Source organism: Glycine soja, chromosome 10 (assembly GCF_004193775.1).
Source record: "Glycine soja cultivar W05 chromosome 10, ASM419377v2, whole genome shotgun sequence".
Classification (NCBI taxonomy): domain Eukaryota; kingdom Viridiplantae; phylum Streptophyta; class Magnoliopsida; order Fabales; family Fabaceae; genus Glycine; species Glycine soja.
The window spans coordinates 36656168-36671332 of NC_041011.1; the positions used below are offsets into that span (position 1 = coordinate 36656168).

The window sequence follows — 15165 nt, forward strand, 5'->3', positions numbered from 1 at the left end:
TTGTTAAGTCAATAGCGATTATGGGTTAAGTTTGGTTCATTGATGGTTAACTCTAGTCCTAATATTATTACTCAAAAGTCACACTCGATGAGATTTCCATTGGCTTATGCCTAAAATATTGAACTTGTATGAGCAAAACTTGTGTCATGTCATATAACGGAATAATCCCACATATACCAAGAGAATCAAACAAATTATATCTTTTAGTTATGCACAAAGTTAAGGTTACATTAGTAACTTAAGTAGTTACATTTGATTGAATTTCATTTTAAATCCAAAATTTCATTATAAACTACAAAAATAATGATCCTAAATGATTTCATTGATTTGATAAGTATATGATGCACATATTAACTCTTATTATTGTTTTAAATTTAGGCACACCATATAATGAAATTTTTTATTCATACTATGAATAAGGTGATTAAGTCTATAAGAAATAAAGGTTATCTTTTTGTCATTAGTGGTTAACTCTAACTCTTCTAATATTATTACTCAAAAGTCACATGTGAATAAAAATTTGTTTATCTTATTCATCAAGGACTAACCTTATATGAAGAAAGCATGTATCATGTCATCTAAGAATAATTCAACCTCTATCATATGAGGATCACACAAGCTACATCTACTGGTTAGTTACTCGCAAAGTTAAGGTTACTATATTAAGTGGTTACATTATTCGATAAGAGTATAATACACATGTTAACTCTTAGTATTGTTTTAAATTTAGACACACCATAAGATAAAAATATGTATTCATGCTATGAATTAGATGGTTAAATCTATCATAAATAATGATTAACCTTTTATTATTTGTGATTAATTCTAACTCTTACAATATTGTCACTCAAAAGTCACATTCAAACATGATTTTCTTTGGCTCATGCCCGAAGGATTGAACAAAGGGAATCATAGAAGTTACAATTACAAGTTAGTTATGTCTGGCACTATGGTTACTTTAGTAACTTAAATTTTGTAAATTCAATTGGATTTCATTTTACATCCATCTTTGAGTAAAAATTACTGAAAATAACAATCCTAAATGATTTGATAAGTGTATAATACACATAATAATTCTTACTTTGTTTTAAATTTAGGTAAATTATATGATGAAAAATTATATTAATGCTAGAATAAGGTGATTATGTCAATCATAAATTATTGTTAACTTTGTCCATTAGTGGTTAATAATGTTATTGAGTGTCATATGCAGTTAAGTACATATGTAAACATGGTCAACTTTGAGTCACAAATGGTTATAAATAAATTTGACTAAATCAATTATCCATGATTGTGGTTAATAATATTTAACATGAGAAGATATAGATCAAAATAGATAAATCTAATCTCAAATCAAGTTTATATTGACACGAGATATTGCATTACATCATCATTGCTAATGTGTCAGCATGTATTTGGATACATGACAATCCTGATTTTTTATTTCAACTAAAAATTTGTATATTCATACAATTTTCATACTTCTCAAATAATAACACACACACAAGATGCATACACACACTAGGATAGCTTATGCTAAATATAGACAAAACCCAACAAACCTTCATAAGTCATAATTCAGTCATTTTTCAATAAAAGACAGAATCATTGCAGAGGAGTGCATTGCAATCATATATAACCAAGACAGTTCAAAAAGAATAAGAAATAACCAGAAAGTAACATGGTTTCGTAAATTGAAAGACAAAGAAAACACTTGTAAGTAAATAAAGCTTTTAAACACCGACTCTATAGGTAATAAACCTTTTATTTATCATTGCATGCTTTTATACACATAAAGTTCTTAAAACATATATCATGTTTGTGAGCACCCAATTATGCATTTTTTTTTTTTACAAAAGTAGACACAATTTGCCCATGTCACTATGTTCGCACCACAAACATATTAATACCACAAGAAAATTTAACAAATTTTTTTATATTTAAACTTGAGTAAACTAATCATACTAACATGGTAGTATTATCCTTTTCCTCTCAGTCTTTTCATTCTTATTTTTAATTTCAAATTTTGTTATGTTTTTTTATTTTTTATTATTAATTAGTTAAAATAATAAAATAATATATTTAAAATCAGCTAACCAGTTGGCTAATACGGGTATAACATTATTTAGGTGTTTGTCTATATTTAAAATAATATATTTTGTTATGTTTGTCTATTATAAAGTCAAATTTGAAACAAACAAACTCATCAATCATAATGGTAATAATGCAACAATCAGGAGCATGTTTGGTTTTTAGTCCAACTTGCTATGCATGAATTACAAGACCAAATCCCATGGTCCACTACAAACTGAAAGCAAAAGAAAGGGTGGAGATGTTTTTGCAAATTTCATTTTGCCACCAGCGTCTGTTTGCAAGATATACCTGAACATGTACCAAAATACTTACATCAGATTCATATGATCTACTACAACTAAAGAAAACAGAGAGAGATAAGTAAATATGTGTATAGCCTTATGTTGTATTGTGGAGTCCCAATAAATTAAACTCAGATACCTTACAATGACAAAAGAGTATTAAAAATAAATGGAATAACAAAGAATGAATAATACTACAACATAGTCCTTTGCCACCGTTATTCTCATGTTGTAGTTGTTGACTTTCGATCCACCATACATATGGTTGTGGGTCGTCAGAGAAGGCTAGAACTGTCATCGGCGGAAGGAGTGCGGCGGCGGCTGCGGATGCGGTTCTTCTTTCCTTTAGGGTCACCGCCGCAACCAACATAGCACTCAACACCACAAATGTTACTAAAGCATGAGAACAAGCCACTCCCACTTCCACTCCCAATACTCCCGCCGTCGGTGTGCCTCCGCGAGTGGCGGTTCGTCTTGGTGGTGCTCGTCGTTGGGTAGCTCGAGAGCTCACCGTGGTCGATCACCGGTGGCAGCTTTGTCTGCCACCTCTCCAACTTTGACTCCAGCCCCTCCATGCTCTCTGCGTCCAAGCTCCATCCTCCCACTGTTGAATTCTCTGCCTCATCGATCACTGGCTTTTGTGCGATCACCGCCGCCACCTCTGACGCTGATGGCCCCAACTCCGACTCCGTTATCACCACATGTCCCATGTTCGCCAAGTTTGACCTCCGTGGCGTCATGTACTCAAAACCCCCACCGTTGTTAACCTTCCCAAATGGATGCATTGGCGTCCCCCTTTGCGACCCGTTGAACCCCACCATCGGGTTGAACTTCGTTACCACCGGCGAGGCACGATACTGTAGCACCCCCACTGCCGGTGAGTTCCGAAATTGAGGCTTTGGAGTTGACATATACTGCGACATCGGAGAATTCTTAAATTGCAGCTTCGGCGAATTCATGTACTGCGGTGCTGGTGAGTTTTTAAATTGTGGTGCTGGAGAATTATTAAATTGTGGCACCGGAGAACTCTTATACTGCGGCATTGGAGAATTCTTAAACTGTGGTGGAAGAGAATTCTTAAATTGCGGCGTGGGAGAATTCTTAAATTGTGATGCAGGAGAATTCTTATAATGCGGTGTCGGAGAATTCATATACTGCGGTGTCGGAGAGTTCTTAAATTGTGGTTTCGACAAGTTCATATACTGTGGTGTCGGAGAATTCTTATATTGTGATGCCGGTGGGTTTTGAAACTGTGATTTTGGGGAGGCGCAAACTTCATATTGAACGTTGTTATTAACATGAATGTGTTCTTCTTCCTCCTTATCGTAGATGGAGTTAATGGTTGAATGTGCGTTCTCGTTATCATCATAGTGAACCTCCTCAACGACGTCGTTGTGGTTGTGGACAATATCATCGGGACTAGCTTTTCCGCTTTTAACCTTCCATGGCAAAATGGTCTCGCTGAGAACCGAATTTATTTCATTCACGCTACTCACAACAGAGCTACTCTTCTTGGTTTTCATTTTCTTATTCTTCCCCTTCTTCCTCTTGACGCTAACCTCGGATCCCGAAATGGAAGAGTTGGCTCCTGCCACAGCTTGGTGGTGGCGCGCCACAACTTCAGTGGCACCGAGCATGGAGCTGGTGTCGCTCTTGGTTCGACGCAGCTCAGGCATCGGCGTGGCGCCAGCGGCGGCGGCACGGACACGGGGGCTGAGGTGGTTGTGGCTGTCATAAGCATCTTTCTCTCCCATCAAGTGGCGATACCCGACTGCGGAGGCATTGTGAGTGTAGAGCGGCATGCTGCGCATGGAGCTGTCGAGGACGGTGAAGCCGATGTTTAGAATCCCCTGCGGCCTGCCGGAGGGGCGGCGCATCTGGAGCGCAACAAAGCGCATGCCTAGCGGGGTGCGGTTGTTGTGGAAGGGTTTTGACGGTGGTGGGGCGAGGTTTCCAACGAGTACGCGGACAGTACCAACATGGATGTCCTTGAACCAATGTAGCGCGTAGATCTCGATCATGATAGCAGAGGTGTCTGAATAAAGAAACTCTTCATCAACGCGGAAAACGAACTTGTCGTTCCACGTTGGATGGGTGTGGCCCTCCGTGTCAACGCGCGTTGAGAGCTTCCGTTCTGGGTGAACCCATGAGACCGCATAGGTTCGCATGTTGCGACTCACTGGGGCCAGGTCTTGGGCTGAAATCACGTTCAGTTCCAGTAACTGGAACGGTGCCAAGATTTGAGACATCTTTTCTAATTTCTATATGTATATATCAGTTGAAGGATATATGGATTAGGAATAAGATAGTTGGCGATGCAATGCACCCAATAAAATTGTTATTGGATGCATTGCATATTTGCATGGGAGAATGTGGTGGTTATTTGAGTTTATAGGATCGGACGTATTTTTTGTAGAGTTTGTCGGCGGTTTTGGAGCGTTTGAGAGGTCGAATCCAGGAGAAGGAGAAGATGGAAGAGATGCGGTTGCGGTTGCGAGTGCGGGAAGGGGTGGCACTCGCGGTGGTCGTGGAGGAGGGAGGGCTTGACATGAAGCGGAGGGGGAAAGGAAGAGGCAGAAACCTAAGCCCAAACAACACCAAATTAGAGAGGCCATTCATTTGTTTTCAAAGGTTGGTTCTTACCGTTGTTTTCGCTAAACTATCTTCCAAGCCAGATTGTATTACAGGGCCTCACCTTCCATTTTGGAATATGTTTCACTAACACCCAAACAATATTTGACCTCCATTACACACCCATGACCTGGAATAAAAAAAGTATTATTTTATTATTTAAGATTTTTTAATAAGAGAAAAAAAGTAAATAACTGATTTTTTTAAATGAAAAAAAATATATGAAAAGAGAAAAAAGGGGAAACATAAAAAAAAAAAACCCAAATTCTCTTCTCTGTGCTTGGTCTTCTCTCGCTTCTCCAGCAACTCCTTCGTAGTGACACTCAAGAAAACTAATTTTAAAAAAATACTTACAACTATAACTATTTACATAAAAGTAGGTATAAAACTATAATCAATTTTATTATCTTTATCTAAAAATTATTTATAATTATAAAACTATAAATAAATTTTATAAAAATAAGTATTTCAAATAATTTATTTTTGGTCATCCATAACTAACTATATGATTGATTTTAGACATAACTTCTCATACAATTGGCTATATAACTAGTTTAACCGTAACTAGTTATATAATCATATTTTAAAAATAATAACTAGTTAATATTTTAAAAATTATAACTATAGTTATAACACCCACTTATAATATTTTAAAAACTAGCTGTAGTTATAATACCTACTTATAATTTAGTTATTTATAATATCCATTTATAATGTAATTATTTATTGGGTATGGTTATGGTTACGTAAATGAGCACTCCTACTCCTTCCGTTAAAGTTGAGGTGATTTTTTATGAGGCCTGCGCTTGCCACGCTTTTCCCATTTTTTTGGCATGTCGTTCTCACCGGCACTGAGGTGACATACGACAAGATGTTCGCGCTTTCCTTGCTTCTCCTCCGACATTTCATTGACACCGACGTTGAGGTGATTTATGATGAGGCAAGAGGTAGGTGTTCTGCAACTGTCGTTGATTGTGTATTTTGTTCTCTCTCTGACCCGCTGCTCAACAGTTTCTCCTCCACACTGGATTGAAGGTGAACGCTGCTTATCTTATCTACTACTTAGTTATATTTATGGGTTGCGTCATATTTTCTGCATCCTATTTTTTTGAGAAATCTTGTATTTCTACATAATCATCATAGTTTTTGCTTGTTGAATGACATAAGGTGGAAAAATTGTTTGTTCCTGATCATTTTTATGTACTTTAAAGGTTTTGGGATAGATTTCCCTGCTTCATCATTGTTTTCTGTCCGATTGTTAGTTTTGCATATTCTAAGATAAAAGATTTTCTCCATTGGGTCTATATGTGTATAATATACTATTCATTTTGCATGTGTAGTACACTCCCCTAGGCCTCAGGAACATCTCTTTGGAGATATGCAAAGAGAGTGCTACCTTGAAAGTGAACATATTTTTTGATAACGAGGATTCCTTAAGTTGCTCCAACTTTGTTTAGCTCGATATATTGACTATCTTTCTCAAGAAATTTGGAATCAATTGTGGGCACTGAATTCGAAATTGAATTTTATATGCCACCTGAAACAAAACTTTACTTGATGATTATTCTCTATAAGAATTTCTAATTTACTTATAAAAATTTAATGCTTAAAGACATGAAAATTTAACAAGATTTAATAAATTCTCTTTCAAAAATATTCGATTAACCACACCAAACTAACAATTAACAACATATTTACACTATGCTAACCATGAGGTAAATTTGTGAACATAACACATAATCCATTAGTATAACGATTTAACCATTTCACAACAAATAACTAATCATGAAATTTTGAAACTGAATTGTATATGTCACTTGAAATAAAATTTTAGACGATGATTGTTTTATATAAGAATTTTTAATTTACTTAAAGAAAAATAATCCTTAAAGAAATCAAAGTTTATCATTTAATAAATTTTATTTCAAAAATATTTGGTTAACCACACTAAACTGATAATTAACAACATATTTACACTAAGCTAACCAATAAATAAATTTATGAAAATAACACCTAACCCATCTATCTAAAGATTTAATTGTTTCACAACAACGTCTCAACCACTAAAATCTGAAACTATGTCATGAGAAATGAACCTTTACGCTGTGAATATTTTATATAAAAATTGTCATTTACTTATAGAAAAATTATACTTAAAAGACATGAAAATTTAAAAATATATAATAAATTATTTCTATGAAAAAAAATTAATTAACCATACTAAACTAATCATTAACAACATATTTGCACTAAGTTAACCACGAGATAAATTTCCAAAAATAACACCTAACTCATTGGTATGACAATTTAATAATTTTACAACAAATAGTTAACCATGAAAATTTTGAAATGAGTTTTATGTCATGTGAAACGAAACTTAACTTATTGATTATTTTATACAAGAATTTTTATTTATTTATAGAAAAATCATACTTAAACTAAAGACATGAAAATTTATCAATATTTAATAAATTCTTTCAAAAATATTTGGTAAACCACCACAAACTAATAGTTTACAACATATATACGAATTCATATAAAGATTTAACCTTTTTCACAACAAACAATTAACCATTAATATTTGAAATAGAATTTTTCATGTTATGCGGAATGAAACTTACTTGAAAATTATTTTATATAAGTTCTGAAGAGACTTTACTATTCAAAATTAACATGAACCTCTACATGCCAATTTTCTCAAAATATGAATTTTAACTAATTTTTATGGGTAGTTAACTAATTTAATTTAAACAATTAACTACTCATGTAAAAACTGATTTTTACATCTCATGTCAAGTAATTCAAACTTTTTTAAAGGATTAATGATTGAATTACTTATTCAATTTTATAAGAATTGATCAGTGGATCTTTGATTCCAACAACTATGTTAGTGGTATCAGTTTATACATCAGTCTGTTGTTCAACATTAGCAACCTTCATTCCATGGCTTTCATGTTCAAAAAATTAAGGTTGCTTTAAGATTAGCAACCATAATTTCAAGCTTTTTAACTTGACTTTTATGATCAACAAGCTTCTTTTCTATGCATTGAACATCAGAAACAAAATCAACAAATACAACAACATCTTCACAAAGTCATACCAAAAATTGGCACTTCAAATCATTCTAACATAAAAACGTTAAAAAAAATGGCGAGGGCCTCTGGATAGCCTCAAATAAATGACATACATTCTAATGAACATGATTCTGGTCTCATATGTCACCTTAACTAAAGTCTTCATACCACAATGATATACAATATTTGTATTAACTGATTAAAAGAAGAGAAGTGATTGTCAAGCTATCGAATAAAGTGGGGCATACATATACAAAGACAAATGAAAACAATCACCCTTATATAAAACAGGTAAAGCTTACAGATTAAAACTTGTTGTAATGAAAATATTTATAGTCTTTTTGTTTTATCACCAAATAGACAATATTTGCAACATTCCATTTTATCCACAAGCTTTCACCCAATAAATATGGTTAACAATGTATGTAAAATTGCTTAATTTTATTTTTATAAGTGATTACATAAGTGTTGGATATTTGAAAATTGTCAAACAAAGTAAATCATATTTACATGTATAATTAATCATGTGCAACAATCAAAATTGCATATAATCATGTCTATTAATTTTTAACCACTTATCAAACAATTTTATTTATATTTACATATATAATTAACCATGTGTAATCATATATCAATAATTTTGTATAATCAATTTTATTTATCCTAAAGATAAAAGTGAAGACTAAATTCTCAAGTTCCTCAAATGAGGAAAAAAATCAAGTTGATATCATAACCAAACGTCATACTTGTTCATATTGGATTTTCAATAAATGCCTCCTTCTTCACAGTAAACTAAATCATCCATATACATTTCATGTTTAATTAGATAAGATCACATAAAGAAAACTTAATTAGATGTAGTGAAATTGTTGTCACAACAAATCTTGTATCATCAATATGCACTTAGTGAAAAGTTGGCAATTTTTCTTGGTCACTAATAAAATTTATAGATTTAACATCGCACGGTTAACATTGGTTATTGAAAAAATCAATGTTAACAAAAACACGGTGACATTTTTATAAATAAATTTAGTTAACTAACATCGGTTTTCAAAAAACCGATGTTGTGTTATACATAAATTAAAACCCAAAGGCCTCTTGCCCTCCGCACTCAATCTCACAAACAAAAGCTTTCTCTTCTCCCTCACCCGCAAGACCTGTCACCGTCGTTTCCTCCTCACCATCGTCGCCGCTGGGGTTCTTGACTGTCGGAGTTCGTCACTGTCGCGATTCTGAGCATCCTCCGTTAGAGTCCAACATCAACACAAGGTACGTGTTAGCTTAATGGTTAGTTTAGTAACTGATTTGTTGGTAATTCTAACTTCGTCTTTTCCACCACCATGACCGCGACAACCATGTTGTTCTTGTTGAAGTTCAAGGCTAACTTCATCTTTTCCATCCACAACACAGTGGATCTGCAATTGTGAAACACTCAACACTACCCTATTGAGTCGCACGAGCAACTCACACAGGTTCTTATGTCATTGCCTTTACAATGTTGCATTTGGGAATAATGGGTCGTTTTATTATTATTATTATTACTTGCATACAGTTTGTGTATATTTGTATACCTTTTTTTTGGCTTATATATTAAGAGTAAAGCACTTGCATGCAGTTTGTGTATATTTGTATGCTGATATCATTACAAATAAGAGTGTTTTTTTGTGCTTACATATAAAGATGCAAAGCGTATAAGAGTTTGTTGTGTTGTAAATGGTAGTTTAAGTTTAGCTTCACTACATTGTTGGGTTCGTGAGCAAACACTTGTATTTGTCATACAGTTCATATGGTTAAAATTCTAGATTTGAATTGCTTGAAGGATTGAATATGACACCTTGAGTAGTGCATGAATTTTGAAATGTCTAGCAACTCCCTTAATGCAGTTGATAGGCAGAGAACCATAAGGCCCAAAAGAAGCATCAACCCATCAAGGCATCAACAGATTCTATCCAGACAAGGTACTGATTCTGCAATATTTTTTTTATTCATTCTTTATTTTCTTTGTTAATTTTTGTTTGTCTAGACAAGGTATTGATTCTGGTGTTGACACTTACTTTGTCTATTATTGGAATTGATTACCGCAAATACTTGACTTGGGTTCCTATTGAAGAATCCTGGTTAGGTTCTTAGAACCTATAATTTACTTTGAATTATGTTTTGCAAGTTGTGATGTAAGGTTAGGTAAGTTGTGACCTTGGTTTTTGTTTACTTGAGGTGAATATATGTATTCCTTATGGTACAGTCATTACATTGTTCCTGAATTAGGTCTAGATGTTAAGTTGTGACCTTGGATTTTGTTTACTTGAGTTCTCGTCATGCTTTTTGCATCATTACTCATCATGGCTGCAGCAGGAGCAGCCTACATGAGTGTTGAAGTCCTATACTTCCTCACAGCTCCCTTTCCATTTGTTTGGAATCTTCTTGGTTATTCCATGATCTTTGAAGCCTTCACTCTCTAGCCACACACCAATGTCAATAGCACCCATAATCACATCCTCCCCAAAATTTGAGGCATGCCATAGGCCACTGGAAGAGTCTAGGGAGAGAAATTTAGAAGTGTCAGTAGAGTCTATGGTATAGTTGACTTATTGCCATTTCTCAAGTGAATTCAAGTTTGTTGACTATACCTATATGCTTTGAAATCATCGGGCGTGATATCTGCAAGTTTGTTGACTATACCTGTATGCTTTTACTATTACTTTTTGTCACTGGAAAAACTGGGTGCCAATTCTCTGTTGAGTAGCCACATTTGTTTCAAAAATCTCTGCTTGCTTTGCTCGCTTTTATCTAATATTAGAATTAGAAGGCCACTCCAACACCCAGTTAATAATTCTCACAACTACTAGGTCTTTTCTTATTTTCAATAATTAACACTTTCATGACCTGAAATTTTGAAACTTCAACTAGAAATAAGATATTGTTCGGTGAAAATTGGGTTTCCCTCTACGTGGGTTTGTTTATCCTAATCTGCCACATAGGTCCAAATGTGCATTGTGTTTTGTAGGGAAAAAAAGAGAATTTTCTTTATAGGAAGGAAGTCTGGTGTTTTCATCTTAGGTTTATGTCCCTCTGTGTGTTGGGTTATTTTTCTTTTAGTTCCTTTTATCTTTTTTTTAACCCCAGATAGAGGGTAATATGGAGGATGTTGAAGAAGCTAATAGAGCAGCTGTTGAGAGCTGTCATAGAGCTGACCACTGATTGTTTTTGTTTGCTACTATTCACAATCAATGTGGCACATAAATAAACAAAAACAAAAGGCAACATACAACAATATTGCCACACCTTAACTGTCTACATCAAGTCAATGTATGACCATCAAGTTAGAGTCATACTGGGGGAATCCCATATAAGAAATTGTCTACATCTGCAGCTCCATTGAACCCATCACCTGCCATTGCACGTGCTGCACCAATTGGCATGAATATGAGTCTTTGATGTGTCATCATTTTCTCATATTTCTTAACCCTTTTTGTCATCATTTTAATTACTGATTAGCCTTAATTGTCAATTTAATTATGCAGTTTTATCATTTGGGCCTACTGGATTAATTTTGTGTTTTTAATTTAATTTCAAGAGAATTATAATCAATTGGGCTTGAATCTAGAATTTGACTTGGATTTGAAGAGAGTAGACTATTTTATTCTACCAAATCTTATCTTATCTAGATTTTATCTCATCTAGATATTATTTCATCTAGATTTTATCTTATCATATCTAGATTTTTTCTCATCTAGATATTATTTCATCTAGATCTTATATTATCTTAACTTATCTAGATTTTATTTCATCTAGATATTATTTCATCTAGATTTTGTTTTATCTTATCTAGATTTTATTTTATTTATGGGCTTGTACTTAAAACAGATTTGTAAGCTTTGGGGCTGAGAATTATATAACAGCACCAAGGTTCTAGTTTTAGCCTCTCTCCTCTCTCTCTTTTTCTTTTGAATCTTTTTCGTTTTAGTCTTTTTCGTTTTAGGGACAAAGAATAATTTTAGATTTTGCAATTCTAGTTTTTACTATTCACGTAGCAATAAAATTTTGTTTACTACTTCAATCTATAATTTCGTTTCTACTAATTAATGGAAGGTTAAATCTTCAACGTTGTTTTCTCTTGAGGATCAAGCACTACTCTCTTTGAGGTTTTATTATTTCTATTGAATTCTAATCAGTTTCTCCTCTTCACCAATTACTCTATATTTGTTGCTATTAATCCATACATGCTTAGTGCTTGATTAATTGTCTATGCGCTTAATTTATGTTCATGCTTAATGATCAGTTTCGTTCATGATTAATTAGTGTATGTGTTGCTTAATCACATAATGAATGCCTTATGTTAAATTTCGCTTAGTAATTTAATTTAGGGTTGGATTAAGTGGTTGAACTGATAAAGGATAAATTCTCGTAACCTAGGATAAGAGACTTGCTTGTGAATCAAGGGGAAACAACGTGTTTTAATTATGATATTTTCTAATTCAAATTTACTTGTTGTTTAATTTACAAAAACAAACAACCCCCCCCCCCCCCAATTCGTTACTGTTTTATTACTATCTGTTACGAACGTTTGGTTGACCATTGTTCATTGGGAGACGACCTAGGATCACTTTCTAGATACTACATTTTTAATGTTTATTTGATTCGGGTACGGCCTCGATCAAATTTGGCGTCGTTGCCGGGGAGCAGCTAATGGGCCAAAGGTTCATAATAGTGTTTAGTTATCTTATTTTGTGTAGCGTTCTGTTTTGCATTTTAGTTGCATTCCTTGTTTAGCGACTATTTTAGCGACTGATTCAGTGACGGATTCAGCCTTTTGTTTTATTGTGGACAGTGCTGAACAATGATTAGCGACTAGGAATTAGCGACGGATTTTGCAATTTAATTAATGATTTTTTTTTATAGTTAGAGTTGTTATTTTTGGCTGAATTTTTGTGTGGTAGGTTCTTTTGATCCATATTTTGTGTGAAAAATACCAGGAGCACTTGGTATGGCATTATTTGAGAGAGACAAAAATTTTTGGAACTTGTTTTTAGCAAAACTTAAAACGGCCATAACTTTTGCTCCGGGTATCAGAACGACTATTATTATATATGCATTTGGGGTAGAAAAAAAAATTCCCATATTGTGGTAACCGGCTAAGGGGACTCCCAAACTCCAAAAATCAACCGTTTACTAAGTTTTTTTTTCATTTTTCAAGTATTATTGTCCTATTTTTCTAAACTTTGCTTAGGTAGTTTTCATAGTTAGACTTTGATTTTTTCTTTGAAAATTTTTGTGCTATCTTTTCATGATTTTAGGGTGTTCTTCACAAAATTTCAGCTTATTTTGATATCGTTTGAGTACAGCTGTAGTTTTACCCCCTTGTTAGGTGCTGTTGAGAACCACATTATTTGCTGCATATAGTGCATGACTAGGGGCAATCCAGGTTATTTACAACCCTTTGATCCTGAAATAGATAGAACCTTTCATAGATTATGATGTAAGCTCCATTGGAGCTTGTAGGCCTAGGTTCTTCTTCATCAATGGATTCCTTTGCTCCTTAGAAGAGGAATGGCAGCGGAATGGAGAAGGAAGAGAGAGAGGAGACGCCACTTCAAGGAGAAGATGAGTCTAGAAGAAGCTCACCACCATAGGAGGCCATGGATAAGAGCTTGGAGGAAGAAGGAGATGAATGAAGGGAGAGGGAGAGAAGAGCACGAAATTTTGTGCTATAAAAGAGCTCTGAAATCTGAAGTTAATATTCAAATGATCAAAGTTGAAAAAAATGCACACACATGACCTCTATTTATAGCCTAAGTGTCACACAAAATTGGAGGGAAATTCAAATTTCACTTGAATTTGAAATTGAATTTGTGGAGCCAAACTTTGGAGCCAAAATTTCACTAATTATAATTAGTGAATTTTAGTTATGGTTCAGCCCACTAATCCAAGATCAATTCCAAGATTCTCCACTAAGTGTGCTTAGGTGTCATAAGGCATGAAAAGCATGAAGGACATGCACAAAGTGTGACTATATGATGTGGCAATGGGGTGTAGTAAGCAAATTCTTACCTCCCCCTCTAAAATTTAATTGGATTGGGCTTCTACCAATTCAATTAAATTTATTTCCAACCACACACATCAAATATCCACTTAGTGCATGTGAAATTACAAAATTACCCCTAATACAAAAACTAGTCTAGGTGCCCTAAAATACAAGGGCTGAAAAATCCTATATTTCTAGGGTACCCTACCTACAATATGGAGCCCTAAATACAAGGACCAAATATAATGACATCCTAGTCTAATATGTACAAAGATAATTAGACCCAACCTTGGCCCATGGGCTCAGAAATCTATCCTAAGGTTCATGAGAACCCTAGGGCCTTCTTCAGCAGCTCTAGCCCAATCTTCTTGGAGCCTCTTGCTCATGGTTCTAGTGACTGGTCCCTTCCTAGGGAGGATTGCATCATCCCCTTCCCCTTGAAGAGGATTTGACCTCAAATCTGTTAGTTCCTCCTCCTCAATATCAGCTCCACCTGCAAAAGGAATTAAATCAGAAATGTTAAAAGTGGTGCTGACTCCATACTCTTCTGGGAGGTCCAACCTATAGGCATTGTTATTGATCCTCTCCAAAACCTGAAAAGGTCCATACCCTCTAGGGCTAAGCTTGGATTTCCTTTTAGTAGGGAATCTATCCTTCCTAAGATGGAGCCAAACCCAGTCACCCTTATTAAGAACTAGCTCTTTTATTCCTCTATTGCCTTTAGTTGAATACACCTTTGTTTGGTTCTCTATTTGGTTCTTAACCCTCTCATGCAACTTCTTTACAAATTCTGACCTAGATTCCCCTTCTTTATGTATAAAAGAAGTGTCCAGTGGGAGGGGAATGAGGTCTAACGGTGTTAGGGGATTGGACCCATAGACAACCTCAAAAGGGGACTGCTTGGTGGTTCTATGAACCCCCCTGTTGTAGGAAAATTCTACATGAGGAAGATACTCATCCCAAGACTTATGGTTGCCTTTCAGAAAAGCCCTTAAAAGGGTGGATAAAGACCTATTCACTTCCTCTGTTTGCCCATCAGTTTGTGGATGACAAGTGGTAGAGA

The 15165-nt window shown here is 34.6% G+C and overlaps 1 protein-coding gene across 1 annotated transcript; it reads right to left on the reverse strand.

Moving 5' to 3' along the window:
• Window positions 1–2356: 2356 nt before the first annotated feature.
• On the reverse strand, window positions 2357–5126 carry LOC114370986. The gene has a single exon (XM_028328386.1). It carries the CDS (start codon window positions 4622–4624, stop codon window positions 2651–2653), a length of 1974 nt encoding a protein of 657 aa, XP_028184187.1. The 5' UTR covers window positions 4625–5126; the 3' UTR covers window positions 2357–2650.
• Window positions 5127–15165: the final 10039 nt, after the last annotated feature.